Here is a 17,830-nt window from a genome sequence, read left to right on the forward strand (position 1 = left end):
TAATTTTTAATTTCCCAATTTTATAAATATTTCTGTTGTTCGTTGTGTTGGGATTTATACAAAATTATATACTTTCCACTAAACTGGAAGAAAGTGTCTGCTGACGTTTTGCAGGAAGTCGTAGAATACATTGAAATCATGAGGCATAATTTTATTTATTTACTGCAAGTAGGTGAGAATTTGTATAAAGCTGTGGTAAAGACACATTTTCTCTGTTCTTTGGCATCCTTTTAGAAATAATGTCCCATGCACAATTCAAATTCAATTTGTATTCAATACTTATTCCCGAATTGTCGGCGACAGTTGGGTCTCCTGCTTTTGAAATAAGTCCAATGGAGAAGTGCCTCGAAACATTACTACATACTTTGAAGAAGTCATGGTGAAGATATTACATGATGTATGGCTAATTTTTGTCTGGCAGTTTTGCATGCTTCAAGATACACTGCAGGTGTGTAAATTTACCAGTTGCTTAATTTTCTTTCTATTTTAGAATGAACAGAATCACACTTCATTTGATTGTAACCTATCTCAAGAAACTCCCGAATAATTCTCATGGTTAAGGCGATTAAATCATTTGCCAAAATACTATTTCTGTTTTGTTAAGTACATTCATCACTATACAAAATTACTTCATCTTCAGGTACCTTTTTTGTAAATAAAACTCACTATTATACTGGTAAATTAATTAGAATTTAGTCTATGTTCAGCTCATGCCATCGATAACAAAATACATCTTTTCATTGTGAATCAAACAGCGTAAAGTTATGCAGTTTCAGTTTCGTCTTAATGGTACAGAGCTGAGTCATGGAGAGATAAGCACAGAAGTACATCCTGCAAGTGAATAGTCAGTACTCTTTTAGTGTCTTTTTTTGTCCGCTTCCTTAGACTTTCTTGCTTCATATTTTATAAGAATATGATACTAATATTTTTCATCATCAACATTTCCTGCATCACGAAAGCAGCACAAATGACAGTGTTGTTTTTTTAGGTGAAAATAGACTTAAATTTTGTTCCTCAATCACATACCTACATAAATATATTTATTGAGGTCTGTGATTTTTTTTTCTGTATAGAATGTCTCATATTCTTTGTAGAGGGCAGCTTTACTCTGCCAATTTGGTTCAAAATATATTTTTCTGGAAGTAGTTTGGTAATGATAGAACTCCAATTTAGGCAGCTCAGAAAAAGTAGAGAAGTATTCATTCTTAAGTCATTACCTTTTTTTACTATTAATAGCTTCTTTGGTTTGATGGTACATTTAGAGTTAGCTTAGGTCCCATTTCTTATAGACACATTCCCCTATGGAAAATGTGTTAAGAAACGTGGTCTTGCAGACTTTCTGTCTTTTACTGCCAATGAAAAATAATTGGGCATAGTATAAAATCGATTTGATTCTTTTGAATCTCTCCTTCGACGCTGAACTGGAATACAATCTACAAGCCCTATTACAAACATCTTTTTTTCTCCCATGACAGATTAGTCCAGAAATTATCGATAATTGTCTTTTGTTGATTTTCTGAAATTATTTTACAAAACCTACTTTTTGCATTACACGAATGCATCTTTCTACTTCCTATCTCCATTTTTCTGCCTCATCTTTCGCCAGCTCCATGTGATCTAGTTCTTTCATTCGTTGTTTCTTGTTGACTATCAGTTTCCATTAGCCGCATCCTGATTTCTTATATATTAAGTTCTGCCACTTTATTGCTAATAGTAAATAAAAAAAAATAATATTGTTTCATTACCATTTCAACAAACCATTACAAAATAATGTATACCAGTGCAGCAACAATTAATTTCAAGTGTCACTCACTTCGTCCATTTATCTTCCCTCCATTTTCGTTTTCTGATTCACCTTCGTTCTAAAAGCTATTATTTTTGGCATATAGTGTTCATCACAACTACTGTTAGTGGATTCCTCTTCACTGCTCTTATCAGCCTTAGTATTACTACTGAGTTGAACGGAGGTATTGGATATTCTGATGCCTGTAACAGGATTTTTTGCAATACCTCCACAGAGTGCAGACTAATTTCTAAAGTGTTATGTTCTGTAACACCGAAGTTTACAGCGGAACCATAATAATGGTGTTTAATATTTATCTTGTTCTAAATAAAAAGAATGTAATTAGAGCATTTAATTAATTATTTATTTATTCATTCATTCATTTATTATTTAATTATATATTTATTTATTCATCTTTTAGGCCTAATAAAACGCCATTTCAGTTCCCTTTATTCTGCGTATTATTTCCATACAGTGCAGGCACAATTTCTGAACTGTTGTGTTCTGTAACACCGAAGTTTGCAGCAGATTATTGTCATACTGGTCACTAGACAGAGTACAATATTTTTAATGTAGCATCAGTCGCAATGCCTCGTATGTCAGTTTCAGTCTGCAAATGATCAATCAGCATGATATTTAAAACCTCGTAATATCCCACCCAATGGAGTTCCGAGCTTTCGAGTCTGAGATTAAGAGCAGTGGAAACCTCGTGATTCCAGTCTGCTGGAGATCCGAGGTTTTGAGTCTGAGATTAAATGCTATGGAGATACGAGGTCTTTGTAATTGGTCAGTAGATGGCTTCTGGAGTCACAATGCTTTAATAGAACATGAGATATGTTATTTGTTGCCAGGTTATGGCAAAAAACCGATTTTACTTGTAAATGGAGTTACGAGGTTTTGATCGCCGACCGACGATATATTTATTACATGCTCTGGTAAATTGAAATAAAAGTCTGTGTAGAAGATCTTCATTTTCTGCTGAATGCTTTATCATGCACATAACAGACCATAATGATGTTTCCCAATTTAAAACCTCGAAGTACTTGTAAGTTTTGAATAATCTTGTTCATTACTAAATTAAAAAGATGGAGACTTAGTCACTTTGCCATATATTCCTTTATTGACAGGTAATTTTCCTTGTTAGTTTTCCTTCCATTTGTTTTTTACAGAACTAATTAGAAGAAATTTCCCAGATCAAGTCAATAACCTCATTAGGTACATTTTATTTTTCTAAAATTTTTAAAACACAATTTAGTTTAATTCCATCGAATCCTTTTTCCAACATAACAAAACAGAAGTAGCAGGTTTATTGAAGTCTATTGTATTATGAATACAGCATCTGTGCAAGATTGATCTCTTCTGAAACCTTGTGATTATCAGTCATCCTTCTTGTTTAAACCCTTTTAACACTTATATACATGTCATTGAAGAACTATTAAAGTATTTAAAATAAATAACAACTTCACTGTGTTAATATGTAAATTATGGTATTATTTTACCTTATTGATTAGTTTCGAAGTATTGGTAGTTTCCATCATGATCAACGATGTCATTATATTTTCATTAGGTAATTTTAAATATTTTTAATGGACCAAGATTCATTATGGGGCTGCCAGGCACTGCTTTACACCCCTCCCCTTGTGCACGCCTATGCCAACTTAACCCAGTGAATCAGTGGTAACAAAAGCAATGTATCTCCATCAAAAAATATCTCGAATAACTGCAAACCACACAGAACAAAGTTCTGAGGCTAATTTAAGATTCTAACTGGTATGTCACCACAATACAAATTCATAAAGCTCTGAAAATGGATTATTTGCCAGATAGAATGAAGAAATATGTCAACAAATTTATACTAAAAATGTGATGAAAGTAATAACATTTTTATGCCCAAACCCCAGAACTCTTACTGTATAATGTAGCCTACTTTCTAACCCAAAGCAATTAAATTTTTCAGGAGTCCGTTTATGTACAGGACAAGCCTCTTGTTCATAGTCAGGAAACTGAAGATACGCTATATCAATATACATTAATCTTATATCAGTCTGCAACATGTCCTTGTTCTAATGACACAATGAGCCAAACTAAAAATGTCAACAATGAAATCAAAACAAGTAACATCTGTGTCGTCAAAGAAATTTAAATTGAGTAATGATAATATCTCTGATATAGTTTTATCTGTTATCTTGGATTTAGTAGTTCATTCTGAAGTAGAATTACACAATCCCTTTGAACCTCTAACTCACAGCATGGCACAAGAATATCAGATCAGTGAAAATGATTCACCATCTTAAGGTTCAGTGAGAAAATGTAGCAATAATGATACCTCCATAAGAAAATAACCAAGGCATCCAGCAAATGAGATAGTAATTATGTGCAATATAGAGTGAAATGCTATTGAAATATATAGATAACAGAAAAGCAACAATGTACCGGTATCAGGTGTTATTAAATCCATTGGTAATTTTTTCCACAAGTGCCAAGTTGTTATGTAGTTATTGATTCTTTGATCGACCTTTTGGAAGGCCATTTAAAAAATTGGAATTTCATTGCTAGAATGCTCTGTCAATCGAGAAATAATGATGCTTATTAGGACCTTCACATGTGTACCGAATTTAATAAAATTATAGGTCGTCCACCATATGGTGGAATCTTCATATGCTTTAGGAATAGTTGTTGTTTTTTTTAACGCATGTTTCTAAGTAGATGGAAAGTTCTGGAGACACGATGCTGCATTATACATTTTTGTTAGATGGCAAATAGCTTTATGAGAAAGACGTTTGAAAGCCAGATTGGTACTGATACTATTTTGGCCAGGAGATTTAGGTGCTTTCACAGCCATTTGATTATTCTTGAACTTCGAAAGATCTTATACGTTTCATTGTCTGTGCATTCTTCTATTGGATAAAATTGTTTACTTCTTGACAAATTCTAGCATTTAGTTGAATGCAAGTATAAGAATGTATAGGAGCTTTTCCAAGTTATGTTCCAAGATGTTTTGCAATCACTTCAGCTTTGCAGTGGAACTGTAAACTAAATCCTCAGAGTTTTGTATTGGTAGTTGCTTTGGATCGGACGACGGTTTAGTGAGTCCATGTTAAGACTCTCCTTCGAAATAGAATTTAGGGTAAGTTAAGATTTAAGATCTCTCCTGGCACCACATAATCTTACGTACCAGTACCGGTACTGGTAGTCATCCTACCATATCACTGGGTAACATTACTTCTCCTTCCAGACATCCCAACCTGATGTGGGTTACACATAAGCCACTTGAGGAGAGAAGACCAGAAATGGTAAAGACAACCTGATGGCATTAGTAAAATAAAAAAAGTCGAGGAAGGAAAATCTCTAACATTTTTGGCAAATCTATGAATTTGTTTTGTAAGTCTATGGACTGTATTGTTAAAATTATTAAATATTCCTGCAGACCTGGGTTCAGTCCCTGGCATACCCCCGAGTTATGTCTACTGTTGGACAAGCCTGTTGTCCAGGTAATAAAGAGCAAAATAGCTTCGATTCCTTTGTGTTATCCCAACAAATCTCCATCATCATCTCATAGTGGTATTGCGTAGACCAACCTTCTATGGTGCAACGACTCTGTCAGTAAATAAAATTGGTCTACACAACTGACTTCATATGGGTGATTTGTTCCCATCCCCCAGAAATGTAAAAACAGACCGCTTCCGATATGGTGAATAACGAACATTCAAGTATCTGCCATCGTCATTAGTAATTACAAAAATAATTTAATACATTTCTTCAGTTCGGTGTTTCTACCATACTTTTATAGCTTTGCATTTATCACTTCTGGGGAGACCTTTTGTACTGAGAGTGTATCTTCAAACAATGCATCCAATTAATATTATCAATTCTAGCGATAGGTGACAGGACAAATCAAACAGTGTGTGCTGCCATCTATCATTGTCTTCATTATTTAGCCATATAATTTCAAACATCTACCACCAGAAGCGTTGGTGTTAGTGATCACATGTGTTCGCATGTGTTTTTACTTTTTATAGTATTGCTTTTTAGTATTGTAACGAGGAGGTAAAAGGTTAAGGTAGATTTAGGCTAAGAAGCTATTCGGAACATTTTGAAAGTGTGAGTTTAGTTTTAGGGTTGTGTAGAACTTTCGATGTTATATTTAAATAACTTGTGTCGCCGGTTAATTTCTTTCTTTCAGATGTCTGAGCTTAAAGAAGTTTCAAGTAATCGCTGTTTTGGAGGTTTTCAGAAGATTTTCAGTCATGACAGGTATAATTATGTGAAATTTATAATACTAAAACTAAACTTACGTGCTATGTAAAGGATGATAAGTCATAAAAATGAGCTTTGAGATACCTACATGAAAATTAAACTTCCTAACCCTATTGCAAATAATCATCTACACTAATAAAACAAATCAAATGCTAGAGTGGTTTTGTTTTTTTTTTGCACACTTACTTGCAGAATTTAACTTGTGTATTCACCTGGGGATCAAAGCTCCTTTTGCACAAAAAATGACAACTCCCTTTACCCGAACACCATCGATTTTATAGCTCAGATGTTGAATAATTTTGTTTAGGTTTGTAAATTGAATCATCTGATTATAGCAATCAGATAATGTATAATTTTTGTAGAGCCAACAATGTAGCTCAGTCGGCAAACTCGCTAGCCCGCTGATCCGGAGATGCACTCGGGCTTGAGTTAGATCCCTATTTTGTCTGAGTACCTGGTAGAGTTTTATCCGAGGTGTTTCCCAACATAAGGCAAATGCCAGGTAATCTATGACGAATCTTTGGTCTCACCTCATTTCATCTCGCCCAAAAAATTGTAATCTTGTAAAATTTTGACTTGTTCCACATATTAAAGCTTCAATGCTAATGCAAGATCTATGGGGGGGGAAAAAAAAAAAAAAAAAAAAAAAAACTTCTTGGAATAGATTTCGGAAAATGACTCGGAACATTGAAACCCAAGCCTGCAAATATCCACTTCAAATTAAAGCGTTGTAGTTCGGACATTTCCATTGCTGGTGTTGGTGTAAGTACATGTAGCCAATTAGATACCGTTCTCCACAATACTTTAATTATGAAGAGCCTTGAGACTAGTCATAATGGCGAGTCCTTTCAATCATCTTTACGCTTAAGTTTAATTACATTGTAATATTGTTTGCCTATCAATTTTTAATGAACGAATTTTCATTGCATAAATTGATTTGCTAGATGAATTTTAACTTTCATACTTGTCGCTCCTCAGACAAGTTCATATTTAACGGAATAGACTTGCTAGAGTAACAGTGAAATCAACAACCATACCTTATCATGTGAATTTTTATTTTCTGTCGATTTCAGAGACTTTTAAGAAAATGTATTTGATTGAATCTTAGATCTCGCTACACACCACATATATCTGGCTTGCTTTGCGTTTAACTGGTCAAATGAAACGCTGAGATGAAATAATTTCACAAATGTACATACGACACAAATTAAGTAAATATCACATTTAATACATTGCATTTCCATAATTACACTTAATAAACATATCACAAATTTATGTCTTATTCCGTTACATATCTCGTAATTGTAAATAGATATATCCAGCAAAGGGCTCTTGAAATCAGTGTTACAGGACTGCCAGTATCTGGCAAAAAATAAGCGATCAGTATCGGATTAGGTTTGGTTTGTTCAGGCTTTTGGTATGCCTTGCATAAGCAGATAGGAGGTAGGTAGGTAAACATATTTACCCTGGATCATAATGAAGGAAAAAATGCTATCGTAAGATATGATTATCAAGGATGGTATAATATGTATTATTGATAACATCTATTTTCTCGTATAGAGTAAAATATTGGTAGTACCACTTGGTCATGTGATTGTCTGTGAAAATGTCCGAGAAAATTATCTGTCATGCACTCTGTATAAGAAAAGAAGATAGCTATTTGAGGCAGGTTGAGTGGATTTACAGCTTTTGTGCTGATGATACCGTGTTTCTAGAGTGGTGTGCTACAATGATATTTTCAATGATTTAAGCAAGTTTTTTTCTGTGTGTGTTATGCATAGCAGGATCGAAGATTCACCACTTTTACAACAAAGCACTAAATGCTGATATTTTAAATTTTGTATTAATAACTTGATACAGTAATGCACTTTTTTCTTTTAAGAATGAACTGTTTTTAACAAATTCTTGGCAATTTAAAAACATGGCAATTCTTATTGTGTGTGCAGCAAGGAGTTGGGCTGTAAGATGAATTTTGCAGTGTACTTACCGCCACAAGCCGAAGATGGTAAAGTTCCAGTTATCTATTGGCTGTCTGGTCTGACCTGCACAGAGCAGAACTTTATCTTCAAGTCTGGATTCCAACGCTATGCCTCAGAATACGGCGTCATTGTTATTGGGCCTGATACGAGCCCACGTGAGTATTTTTTAAATTTACAAATCTTTAGAAGCGTACCAGGCTGTGGAGACTGTGGTCAAAGTCTGAAGTAGTGAAAATGTAATTACATAACATCATGTCTCTGTTGCTGTTAGTCTCGCCTCATCTGCTTTTCTTACTATTTAGGCTTCACTTCCATGAACCAAAACTGATCTTGCCAAACATTTGTATAGTCGTGATCTGCTTTGCTTATTGTTAATGACATCTGTTACTTTAACACATTTGGAGATTTATATTGGCATATCAATAAATAAGTAAAAATGTAGGAAGTAAAAGTTTAAATATTAAAGTTAAAGAATTAAATTAATCCATTAACACATTTTAAATAATAAAGAGTGAAAAATATGACATTTATGCTTGCTGCTAACTTTACTGTCAGTATCATACTCATGAAAATACCTCAGGAAAGAAACCATGCATGCTTAGAACAGAGCTTGGAAAGATATTCGGTAATTTTAAAGATACGATGGAAAGGTATTGTGAATTTATTTCAACTCAACAATAGGATTTTCACTCAACACAGTATTCGTTATAGCACTCCACTGACGGCAATGACAATTTACTTGGACTATTACGAACAACAATGAACTGTTAATCTTAACTAATATTTACAAAGCACTATTTACAAATCAGAACTATCAGTTCTCAGTTCACAGTTCTTCTAGCTCAGTCACTCGAGTTCACAGTATCTCGAACCACAGATCTTCAGAGACAGTTCACTGTACTCGAACTCAGGTCCCTCCAACTGCGGTCCACTGCACTCGAACTCAGGCCTTCGGATGCTGGCACAGTTGCGGACGCACACTCAAGCCGAACTCCGGTACACAAGATTGGCTTGCTTGCTCTGGCTTACTCACTGACTGGCTGACTAATCAACTGAAAAACTGCCTCTCGTTCACTTGCGCGCGTAATTTATACTCACACCACAGTTTCTGGAAAGTACGACTTCTCGAATTATCTGGCTATCTCCAGTTCGGACGGACTTCTCTAGAAGATTCAGGAGGGTCGTTCCCCTTTACTCCGTAAGTAGCAGCTGCGCGCGCACTCTCCCCTCGTCGCGTTGACGTAATACACCGCCACGCGCCGTCCCTCAGTGCTCCGCGCGATCTGCTTTCTTGCGGGACGCTGGTCGTGAGTTCGAATCTCACGTCGCTGTCACAGTATGATGTCATACAATTCTTGCAGATGTGTAACCAAAGGCATATTGTACATTTTCATTTCCTTACATCACAACATGAGGCGTTCTTTAATCCGAGACATCTATGCTGTTTTAAAGAAGGAGCACTTCTCAGTTAAAACATTTTATATTCTTTGTACTCTATCACAGATAATGATAATTTGCCCATCATGGTGGTCTGGCGACTAGAGCACTGGGCTTATAATCCTGTGGATCCAGCATCGATCCCCTGTGTGTCCCCAATTTATAACTTGTGTTGGACGAGTGCGTGGTTCAGGTAATACAGAGGTTTTCTCCTGAAGCTCTGGTTCCCCTGTGGCATCCCAACAAATTTCCATTATCATTTCATCTCATTGTGGGTGTAGCGTAGACCAGCCCTCAATGGCACACCTTGGACAATGACTCTATCAGTAAATTGGTGTACACAGTTGGCTTCGTATGGGTGAATGACATAAAATCAGGTACCTCTGCCATCATTATAAAAAAATTAAAAAAAAAAAAAGCAATTTCATTTTGTATTATTTTTCTGTATTCATAAATTTAGGGCAGATAATGTCCACACTCTCATTTTCTCTGTCCATTAGACTGCAGACTGTGTCCCTGATATGAAAGTTAAAATTGCACTGTCTTTCTTCAATTTGTGGAATACATGACGAAAGTTAAAATTGCATTGTCTTTCTTCAATTTGTGGAATACATGACACGTACATTTAGATTGTCTTCTCAGCTTACCTTTAAATTCATCTGTCGTCGTCTTTAATGAGCACAATGCTTATTTTTTTTTTGTGCAGGAGGTTGTAATATTCCTGGAGAAGATGAAAGCTATGATTTCGGCACTGGAGCTGGATTTTACTTAGATGCTACTCAAGAGCCATGGAACAAGAACTACCGCATGTTCTCTTATGTCACTAAAGAACTTCCAGAAGTTGTTAACTCGAACTTCCCAGTATTGCCAGACTGTCAGTCAATAATGGGGCACAGGTATATTTGTTAACAATGATTGCAACAGGAAACTATAGTCCTGTCATTCTTACTTCTGGCTTGACCCAACCTAGAGTGTTCGTGATTCCCCTCTACATGGTTGGGTATTGCCATATACTCATAGTCTAGCTAGCTGTCAAATACATTATTGGATGCTACAAAATCATCAGTTTCTGTTGTATTATAACTATTTTTACTGCTTAGAGTTTTACTGTATAAAATGTCACTTGAGGAGTCGAAAAATATCAGTTCATAGAATTTATCGTTACGTTTATTGTTAATGGGCCCTAATTAACTGTTGAAAAGTAGTGCAAAGAACAGCAGATGCTTGTTGTGTATAGAAGTACATAGTTTCTCAAATAATGGTGAGAAGTTCGGACGGTCAAGCAGTAGTGATTTTATGATTTTTTTATGTCAACACATTAAAAAATTAATTATATTTGTAACTATCCGTACCATTTTTACAAAGAGAATAATTTTTGTTGTGTGAATAATGGACGTGTGTTCAATAATATAGTGGAAACAACTTATCTTAATAGGTGTCAAGTCTTTGACAACACACAAACATTTGCTTTGAGCATAACGTCATTGACAGCCAGTGCTAGTGAAGCAAAATATCCAGTGACCAGAATGACTTTAGGTTTTACTGCTGGAAATAAAAACGACCAGACTATAGTCCCTTCCTGCTTTTCTCGCAAGTTAGATAGCTGTTTATTTAACAGGAGAGACTGTTGAAAGTGGTTGAGACGTTGATATGGTAAGAATGCAGTATTGGTTGAACGAGAAGTGCAGAAGAAACTAAAACATTATGGAATAACTCGATCCAACAAGAATCTATAGAAGGTGTTACTCATTGAACCTTTACTGAAAGTTGAAAATGTTCATATGAGATTTCAGGCTTCCACGGTGACCGTGTTTACTGTGTGTTGAGTTTTAATATGTTAATAATGTAATCAATGTATAATAATATCTTAGGTATCAAAATATAGTTATAAACCCAAAATTAATGTATTCTTTGAGGGAATGTCACTTCCTCAAAATAAAGCAAGTTCTGCACATTGCAGATGTCACCACCCCTGTAGTACTTGTGCTGCCAGAACAACACACAGAGTCCATTGAATGGTTGCTGTTGGTCATGGACTTCTTTTTTTACAGCATGGGAGGTCATGGTGCATTGATATGTGCTCTAAAAAATCCGGGGAAGTATCGCACAGTGTCTGTATTTGCTGCCGTCTGTAATCCAACTCAAGGCCGCTGGGGGAAGAAAGTTCTTGCTGGGTATTTGGGCTCGTCGGAATCGTCGAATTGGGCCGATTGGGATGCTACTGAACTAGTTAAGAAGTACAATGGACCACCTCTTGAAATTCTCCTTGATCAGGTATGCATAATTTGTTCTGCATTCACTGCCTCTTGATGTTGCCAGCTAAGTTCTTTTTATGCACTGGCATTCTGCTATAACAACACATTGTGTACCAGAACTCACGGCTTCAAGTCTAGACAGAAGTGGGATTATTCGACTTACTATAACTTCCTATTAAATATATCCACAATATCATGATTGAATCTCTGATGTACTTAAAAATTGCACTGTGACATGCAAGTAATTCGTCAACATTGTTATGGTTTTAGGGTAAAGAAGACGAGTTTCTGGCAGCTGATTTGTTTCCTGAGAATTTCGTGAATGCCTGCAAGGAGTCTCAAACACCTGTGATCCTCCACATGAGGGAGGGCTATGACCACAGCTATTACTACATTGCAACCTTCATTGGGGAGCATTTCAAGCATCATCTCAGATATCTCAAGGCTTAAAGCAACAATAAATAACGCATTGTTTACATAATTACCTCAGTTTACATTTACATGTTTTATGTACAGTAGCTTTTCTTTTTTGTACAAAATTTTGCAAAAAACTTATCATTACTTTGATAGGCACTGTTAATGAGTCCTGGCGACTTAAGAACATAACCACATGGTTACTCCAGCAAATAGGGATTATAAAGAATGGACACTAAGCGAATTTTCCTGTGATTTGTTTCTCTGTGCGCCAGCGTTTAGTTCTACTTTCAAGCGCTAGAGGTTAGTGTAATCGAGCATAGGCTAAGATAATAATTGAGAATAGTTCTTTTTGTCCTCTCAGGTTGAGACACAGGATTCAAACATCGCCTACCTTATTGCATAATCCAGTAATGCTTTGCTTCAAATAAATTCAAGTTAACAGCTTTTCCTTATTTCTCAGTGATGAACTAGTTGTAATAATAATTGTTTATATTTCAGATAATATATAATAAATTATATTATAAAATAATATAATACATTATAAAATTAAGTATCAAATTCGTTTAATATTTGTATATAATATAATATAGGTATATGGTTTTACTTCTCGTAAGAGTTTTGTTTTTCCATTTTCAGTGCTATCAAATCATTACATATTTTAATTGCTGTTGGGCTCAATGACTCAACTCTCATTATAAAGGAACTCTAGAGTCTAGACATTACAGTTAATGACGGATTTATTATTTTATGGATCCAATTTATTTTATTTGAGTACATAATGTACCTAGATGTATTAATTATATGTGTTATATTTCCACTGTGTCGACTGCTAGCTGGTGTGATGTCAGCGCCAACTCTAGGGAGAAAGCTGAATCTCACGCTTCAGCTGGCCTGAAGGTCATTGAAATCAGTCCGGCTACATCAAAGGTACCGACGCGAAGTGTCCATTCTTTATAATCCCTATTCGCTGGTTACTCTGTCATGTGAAAAAAGAAGCAAGCATTTTATAATATGTGGCAAAACAAACAACACCAAAATGTTAGTTAATTGCATTGGTACAGTATGTGTTCAAAATGTGTACCATTACGTCCACACATTGTTTATAACGTTCCTGAAGATTATTGAGCATGTTGATGAACTAAGGACACAAAAAATGACGTTATCTTCTCGCGTAATTCGGAAATATTTGTAGGTGGGTTATCTGCCTTGAAAACTGGTTATTTCAACATGCTCCATCTGGAGCCATGAGATCCGGGGAACAGGAAGGCTACGGGAATGGAGTTCCACGAGAAATTAGGCAATCTCCAAAGTGACGTTGCAGAAGTGACTCCCCAGCGGTGTGGGCTGTAGGTCCATCTTGCTGCATTCATTGTCGTTGGAGAGGTAAGTTCCTGGTGCAATAAAAACTGCAAATCCTGCACGAGTGGGGTAATAATGTGGTCTCTGTAGAATACCTGGTTTACTGTCTTTGGATTCTGTGCAGCATCCTCGACGAAATAAGGGCCCTTTATTCCATGACCAGACATGGTGCTCCAAATTGTAACCTGTGCACTGTGCAGTGGTTTCTGTATAATGACATCAGGCTATTCAAACCCTAAAAAACGAGTTGTCTGTTGATGTAGCCATCAAGGTATTCTTTAACATGAAGCAAACTTGACCCATTCTGACATTCTACTCTGTATGACTGGAAATAATGTTCCATGATAAACACAAACTGAATTCACAATATGTCAAACTATGATATATAAGTTGCTAGTGAAACGTGCACATCAGATGAACAATAATTTCAGTGTTGTTTGTTTTGCCGCATACCGTATTATCAAGAGAGCAGAGAGAGAGAGTTGAGGGTCCGTTTGGCTCCCTTAACAAAAAATTTTAGAAAAAAAAAATTGTACACTAGAAGGATTGTGACTTTTATATCAAAGAAATAAAAATCAGATACATTTTATAGTTATGTAAAAGATTAAATAAAATATGTCTTGTTAGTAAATAGGTAATGTCAAGTTACATTAACCTGTGTTCGTTGGTAATTTTAATTAATAATATATTTAACAAAACTGTTGAAGACTAATCTTCTCTATTGACTGGCTTAAAATTTTAATGAAATGAAAGTCACATCACGATGTCTATAAATTGACATTGTCTTTCTAGTGGAAAGATCATTTAAACGTATGCATTCCCATAGAATTCCAAATGGCATGCTTCATTATTGTCTACATGAGAAGAGATTCTTGAGCCGACATAGAAGAGGTGGACTGAAAAGTCAGCACTCAGACTGCCACAAATCATTGAGTCTTATACTCTAATAGAAGATATGATTATATAGTCACTTTCTACTAGAAGATAAAATAACTGAACTAATATGACCTACTGCTCCATGGACTGACATGTGATATTTCACATATTCTAATTTGTCTTCTATTTTCCTACCATATATTTCACTTTTAGTTCAGCCTATAATTTCTTCTTTCTTATGTCTTCAAATTGTGTGCCATTATTGTTGTTTTTTCCCATAATTTCTATTCTCATATCATCTGTTCACTCAGGTATATTTAGCCGTTTTTAATGACGCCAACCAGTAGGATATTCTCTTCTCTCCCCATCTGCTATTCATCTGAATATGAAGTTAAATTAAAAGTTTGAAATGTGATCTATTATTTTTTCCATCAACAATGGAACACATCCATTTGAAAGCACTGTTGAATAAACCGCCATTGCTCCATCCTTCACTTGTTAATACAATTAATATGATGACAGTATAATTTTCTTGAGTTAACTTACAAAGAGCCTACATATTTTTAATCCAATGCCACCAGGTTGTCTTTTCGACATTTCTGGTCTTCTCTTCTGGCCGTGGCTTAATTGTAACCCACTTCTGAGGTTGGGGGTGCCTGGAAGGCGGAGAGTAGCCTACATATATCAGTATGTGAAAAAAGTGAGGTTATTATGTAAATACAGTTTGTGCCAAGACATATTGCTGAAAGTGAATGAATGCATTTTGTGTTTAGTACCATACATTTGTAATGGGACAATCATGTGTCAGTTAAGGGATTTCTCGTACTAATACAAACAAATGCTTCTTTAATATAAAAAAAATAATGAGAAGTAATAACATGATGTTAGAGGTTATTATTTTTCATAATTCTGTAGCATATAAATACACTGTATTCAGTTTCGAAAGGGAATTAAAACTGGGAGTTCCGTGCAGTATCAGTTTATTGCATGTAAGTTTCTTGCCTGTATGATCAACATTAGTTTGGTGGCTATGTTATGAATTCAGATATCTGTATGCCTTAACTGTGCAGATATCTCCATTATAATAGGGAGTACCTAAAATTTCAACACAGCTAGCAACAAAATCTGCTTAATGTAATTCGCCCATTTTGTATGCCAGAAGTTGACTATGCTAAGGCAGTCATTTGAAACAGAGAACTGATGTAGCAGTTTGGTAGCTGACGTAATATTCAGTGTACATCCACATAATCGGAGTTTGTTGGCACAATTTTTGGCTCCAGAGTTGATGTATTTTTATGATAATTAAGAGAAGGCTGTTTTATAAAAAATAGTTTATAATGGACTCCAAAACTTTTCAATGGAATCATTAAACAAATTATAAGGAATAAATTTGAATATTACTTTTTGTAATTTTGAAATACACCTACACATGTTTCAAATTACTTGAGCCTTTGTGCTAAGCTGGTTACCTATGAGTAATCAGTTATCACGAGAGGACTTCATGATGGTGCATTATCAACTAGGATTGCCATGTTTTCAAACTGAAAATACGGGAGATTTGGAAGTAATTGCCAGAATCGTTTCATCAAGACATTATCGACTTTAAAATGAATCTCATAGCACTAGAGAGAATATTATCAAAATGATAGCCGTCCAAATCTTGGATTTAAAATATCGGCATCCTAATCAATTCAAATGAACAAAAAAGAAAATGTAAATTAATGTTAAAAAAAGTACATAATGAAATTTTAAAAAAAGAATATTCTGCGACAAGATGTGGTAGCTATCAAAACGATAAAAATTTATTGAAAATAAATAATATACATTGAATATTATAAAAATGAATAGAGATGGTGATTGATGATGTTCAATGAAGATTTTAAAATGATTGATGCAATTGTCTGAAGAGTCGTATCAGGAATACTTACCACTTGCTTTGAATTCATTCAGAAACTTTAACAATTGAAATTTTCCTTAACAAAACAGGTTGAAAATTAATGAGAATTTGTCATTGTAGATTACACTTAAAAATATGTAATTAGAATTAACTTTCATAGCATTATAGCACTATTCATATTTACCATTTAAATAAATAAATAAGGGGAAAAAATATTATCAAAAACGTGAGATGGGAGACTGGCGAAAATGTGGGTAAAATACAGGAGACCTGGCAACCCTATTATTAGCTTAACAGCCATGAGCTTGCATAGCCTAATAAGTATGGTACTTAACCAGACTTATTTTTACTTAACCAGGTACTCCTCTGAATGTTGTTTAAATATAAGTAAACCCATATTGTGTCGTACATTCTTTCATGTTTTGTTTTTATTAAGCAAGGCTTGATGTAATTTTTCACAAGGTTAAATCATATTGTGGCGGCCGGGTAGCTCAGTTGGTAGAGCAGCTGGCTATGGACTGGAAGGTCCGGGGTTCGATCCCAGGTGGTGACAGGATTTTTTCTCGTTGCCAAACTTTCAGAACGGCCCCGAGGTTCATTCAGCCTCCTATAAAATTGAGTACCGGGTCTTTCCCGGGGGTAAAAGGCGGCCAGAGCGTGGTGCCGACCACAACACCTCATTCTAGTGCCGAGGTCATGGAAAGCATGGGGCTCTACCTCCATGCCCCCCCAAGTGCCTTCATGGCATGTTATGGGGATACCTTTTTTAAATCATATTGTGTGCTTCCATATAAGGCAAGTGGAAACTTTGGTCGACAAGAGTAATTTTAGGGCAAGATTTTTCGAGTTACTTCTCTTTCCCCTGTCTTTCTATAAATAATTTATCATTCATTCATTATCAATAGCGCAGTAATAATGCAAAACTACTGCACTACTGTCATCCTCAGTGGACCAACTCTATAACAGATGTTCTACAGAGAAAGTAACTATAGAAATCCCTAGAGTTGGCGTCAATGTCTGTGAATTGTGGCATGTCATTATAAGAGCAAGCGAAAAATAATTAAATTTAGGATTAGACATAAGGATGAAAGGACGCAACATTTTATTCCCAGTGAAGTAACTAGTCAAACACTGTCTGACTTTCAATTTAAGTGCCTCAGAATACTAGAGTGTTCTGTGCTGAGGGTGAATGAAATTGCTTACTGTGATACTTCACAGCAGTAAATAAATTAACTTTTTAGCTACATCATGCATAATTGAACATTTTTTTAGTCAGAAGTGCTGACTGGTTATAGAGTATTCCTAGTGCCTTACATCACCTTTTTCATGAAATCCATGCAAATCACAACTATCATTCGCATGTTTACATTTCTTGCACAATAAGGAGAAATGACAAGTGATTACATTCTAGGTGCCATCTGTTCAGGTTTTGCCATCCCACTTTAGCAATTTTACTAGTGTAGCTGACTTGAGTTCAGTAACATCATGGCACCAGAACGTGGAGGTATAAATGAACCTGTGAGAAATGTTATGGCACTGGCATATAGTGGAATAAATGGTTATGTGAGAA

At 35.3% G+C, this 17,830-nt stretch overlaps 1 protein-coding gene across 3 annotated transcripts; it reads left to right on the forward strand.

Moving 5' to 3' along the window:
* The first annotated feature begins 5,746 nt into the window (after positions 1-5,746).
* LOC138703566 (S-formylglutathione hydrolase) lies at positions 5,747-15,785 on the forward strand. Of its 3 annotated transcripts, none has more exons than XM_069831539.1 (6): positions 5,747-5,830; positions 5,967-6,037; positions 7,987-8,174; positions 10,163-10,352; positions 11,508-11,730; positions 11,982-15,785. In XM_069831539.1, the coding sequence occupies exons 2-6, from the start codon at positions 5,967-5,969 to the stop codon at positions 12,159-12,161; spliced, it is 852 nt and encodes a 283-aa protein (XP_069687640.1). In that variant the 5' UTR covers positions 5,747-5,830; the 3' UTR covers positions 12,162-15,785. The 3 variants fall into 3 exon arrangements, with proteins under 3 accessions (XP_069687640.1, XP_069687639.1, XP_069687641.1); XM_069831538.1 differs by having other exon boundaries at positions 5,753-5,837; XM_069831540.1 differs by having other exon boundaries at positions 5,800-5,843.
* The last annotated feature ends 2,045 nt before the right edge of the window (positions 15,786-17,830 follow it).

Source organism: Periplaneta americana, chromosome 7 (genome assembly GCF_040183065.1).
Source record: "Periplaneta americana isolate PAMFEO1 chromosome 7, P.americana_PAMFEO1_priV1, whole genome shotgun sequence".
Taxonomy (NCBI): Eukaryota; Metazoa; Arthropoda; class Insecta; order Blattodea; family Blattidae; genus Periplaneta; species Periplaneta americana.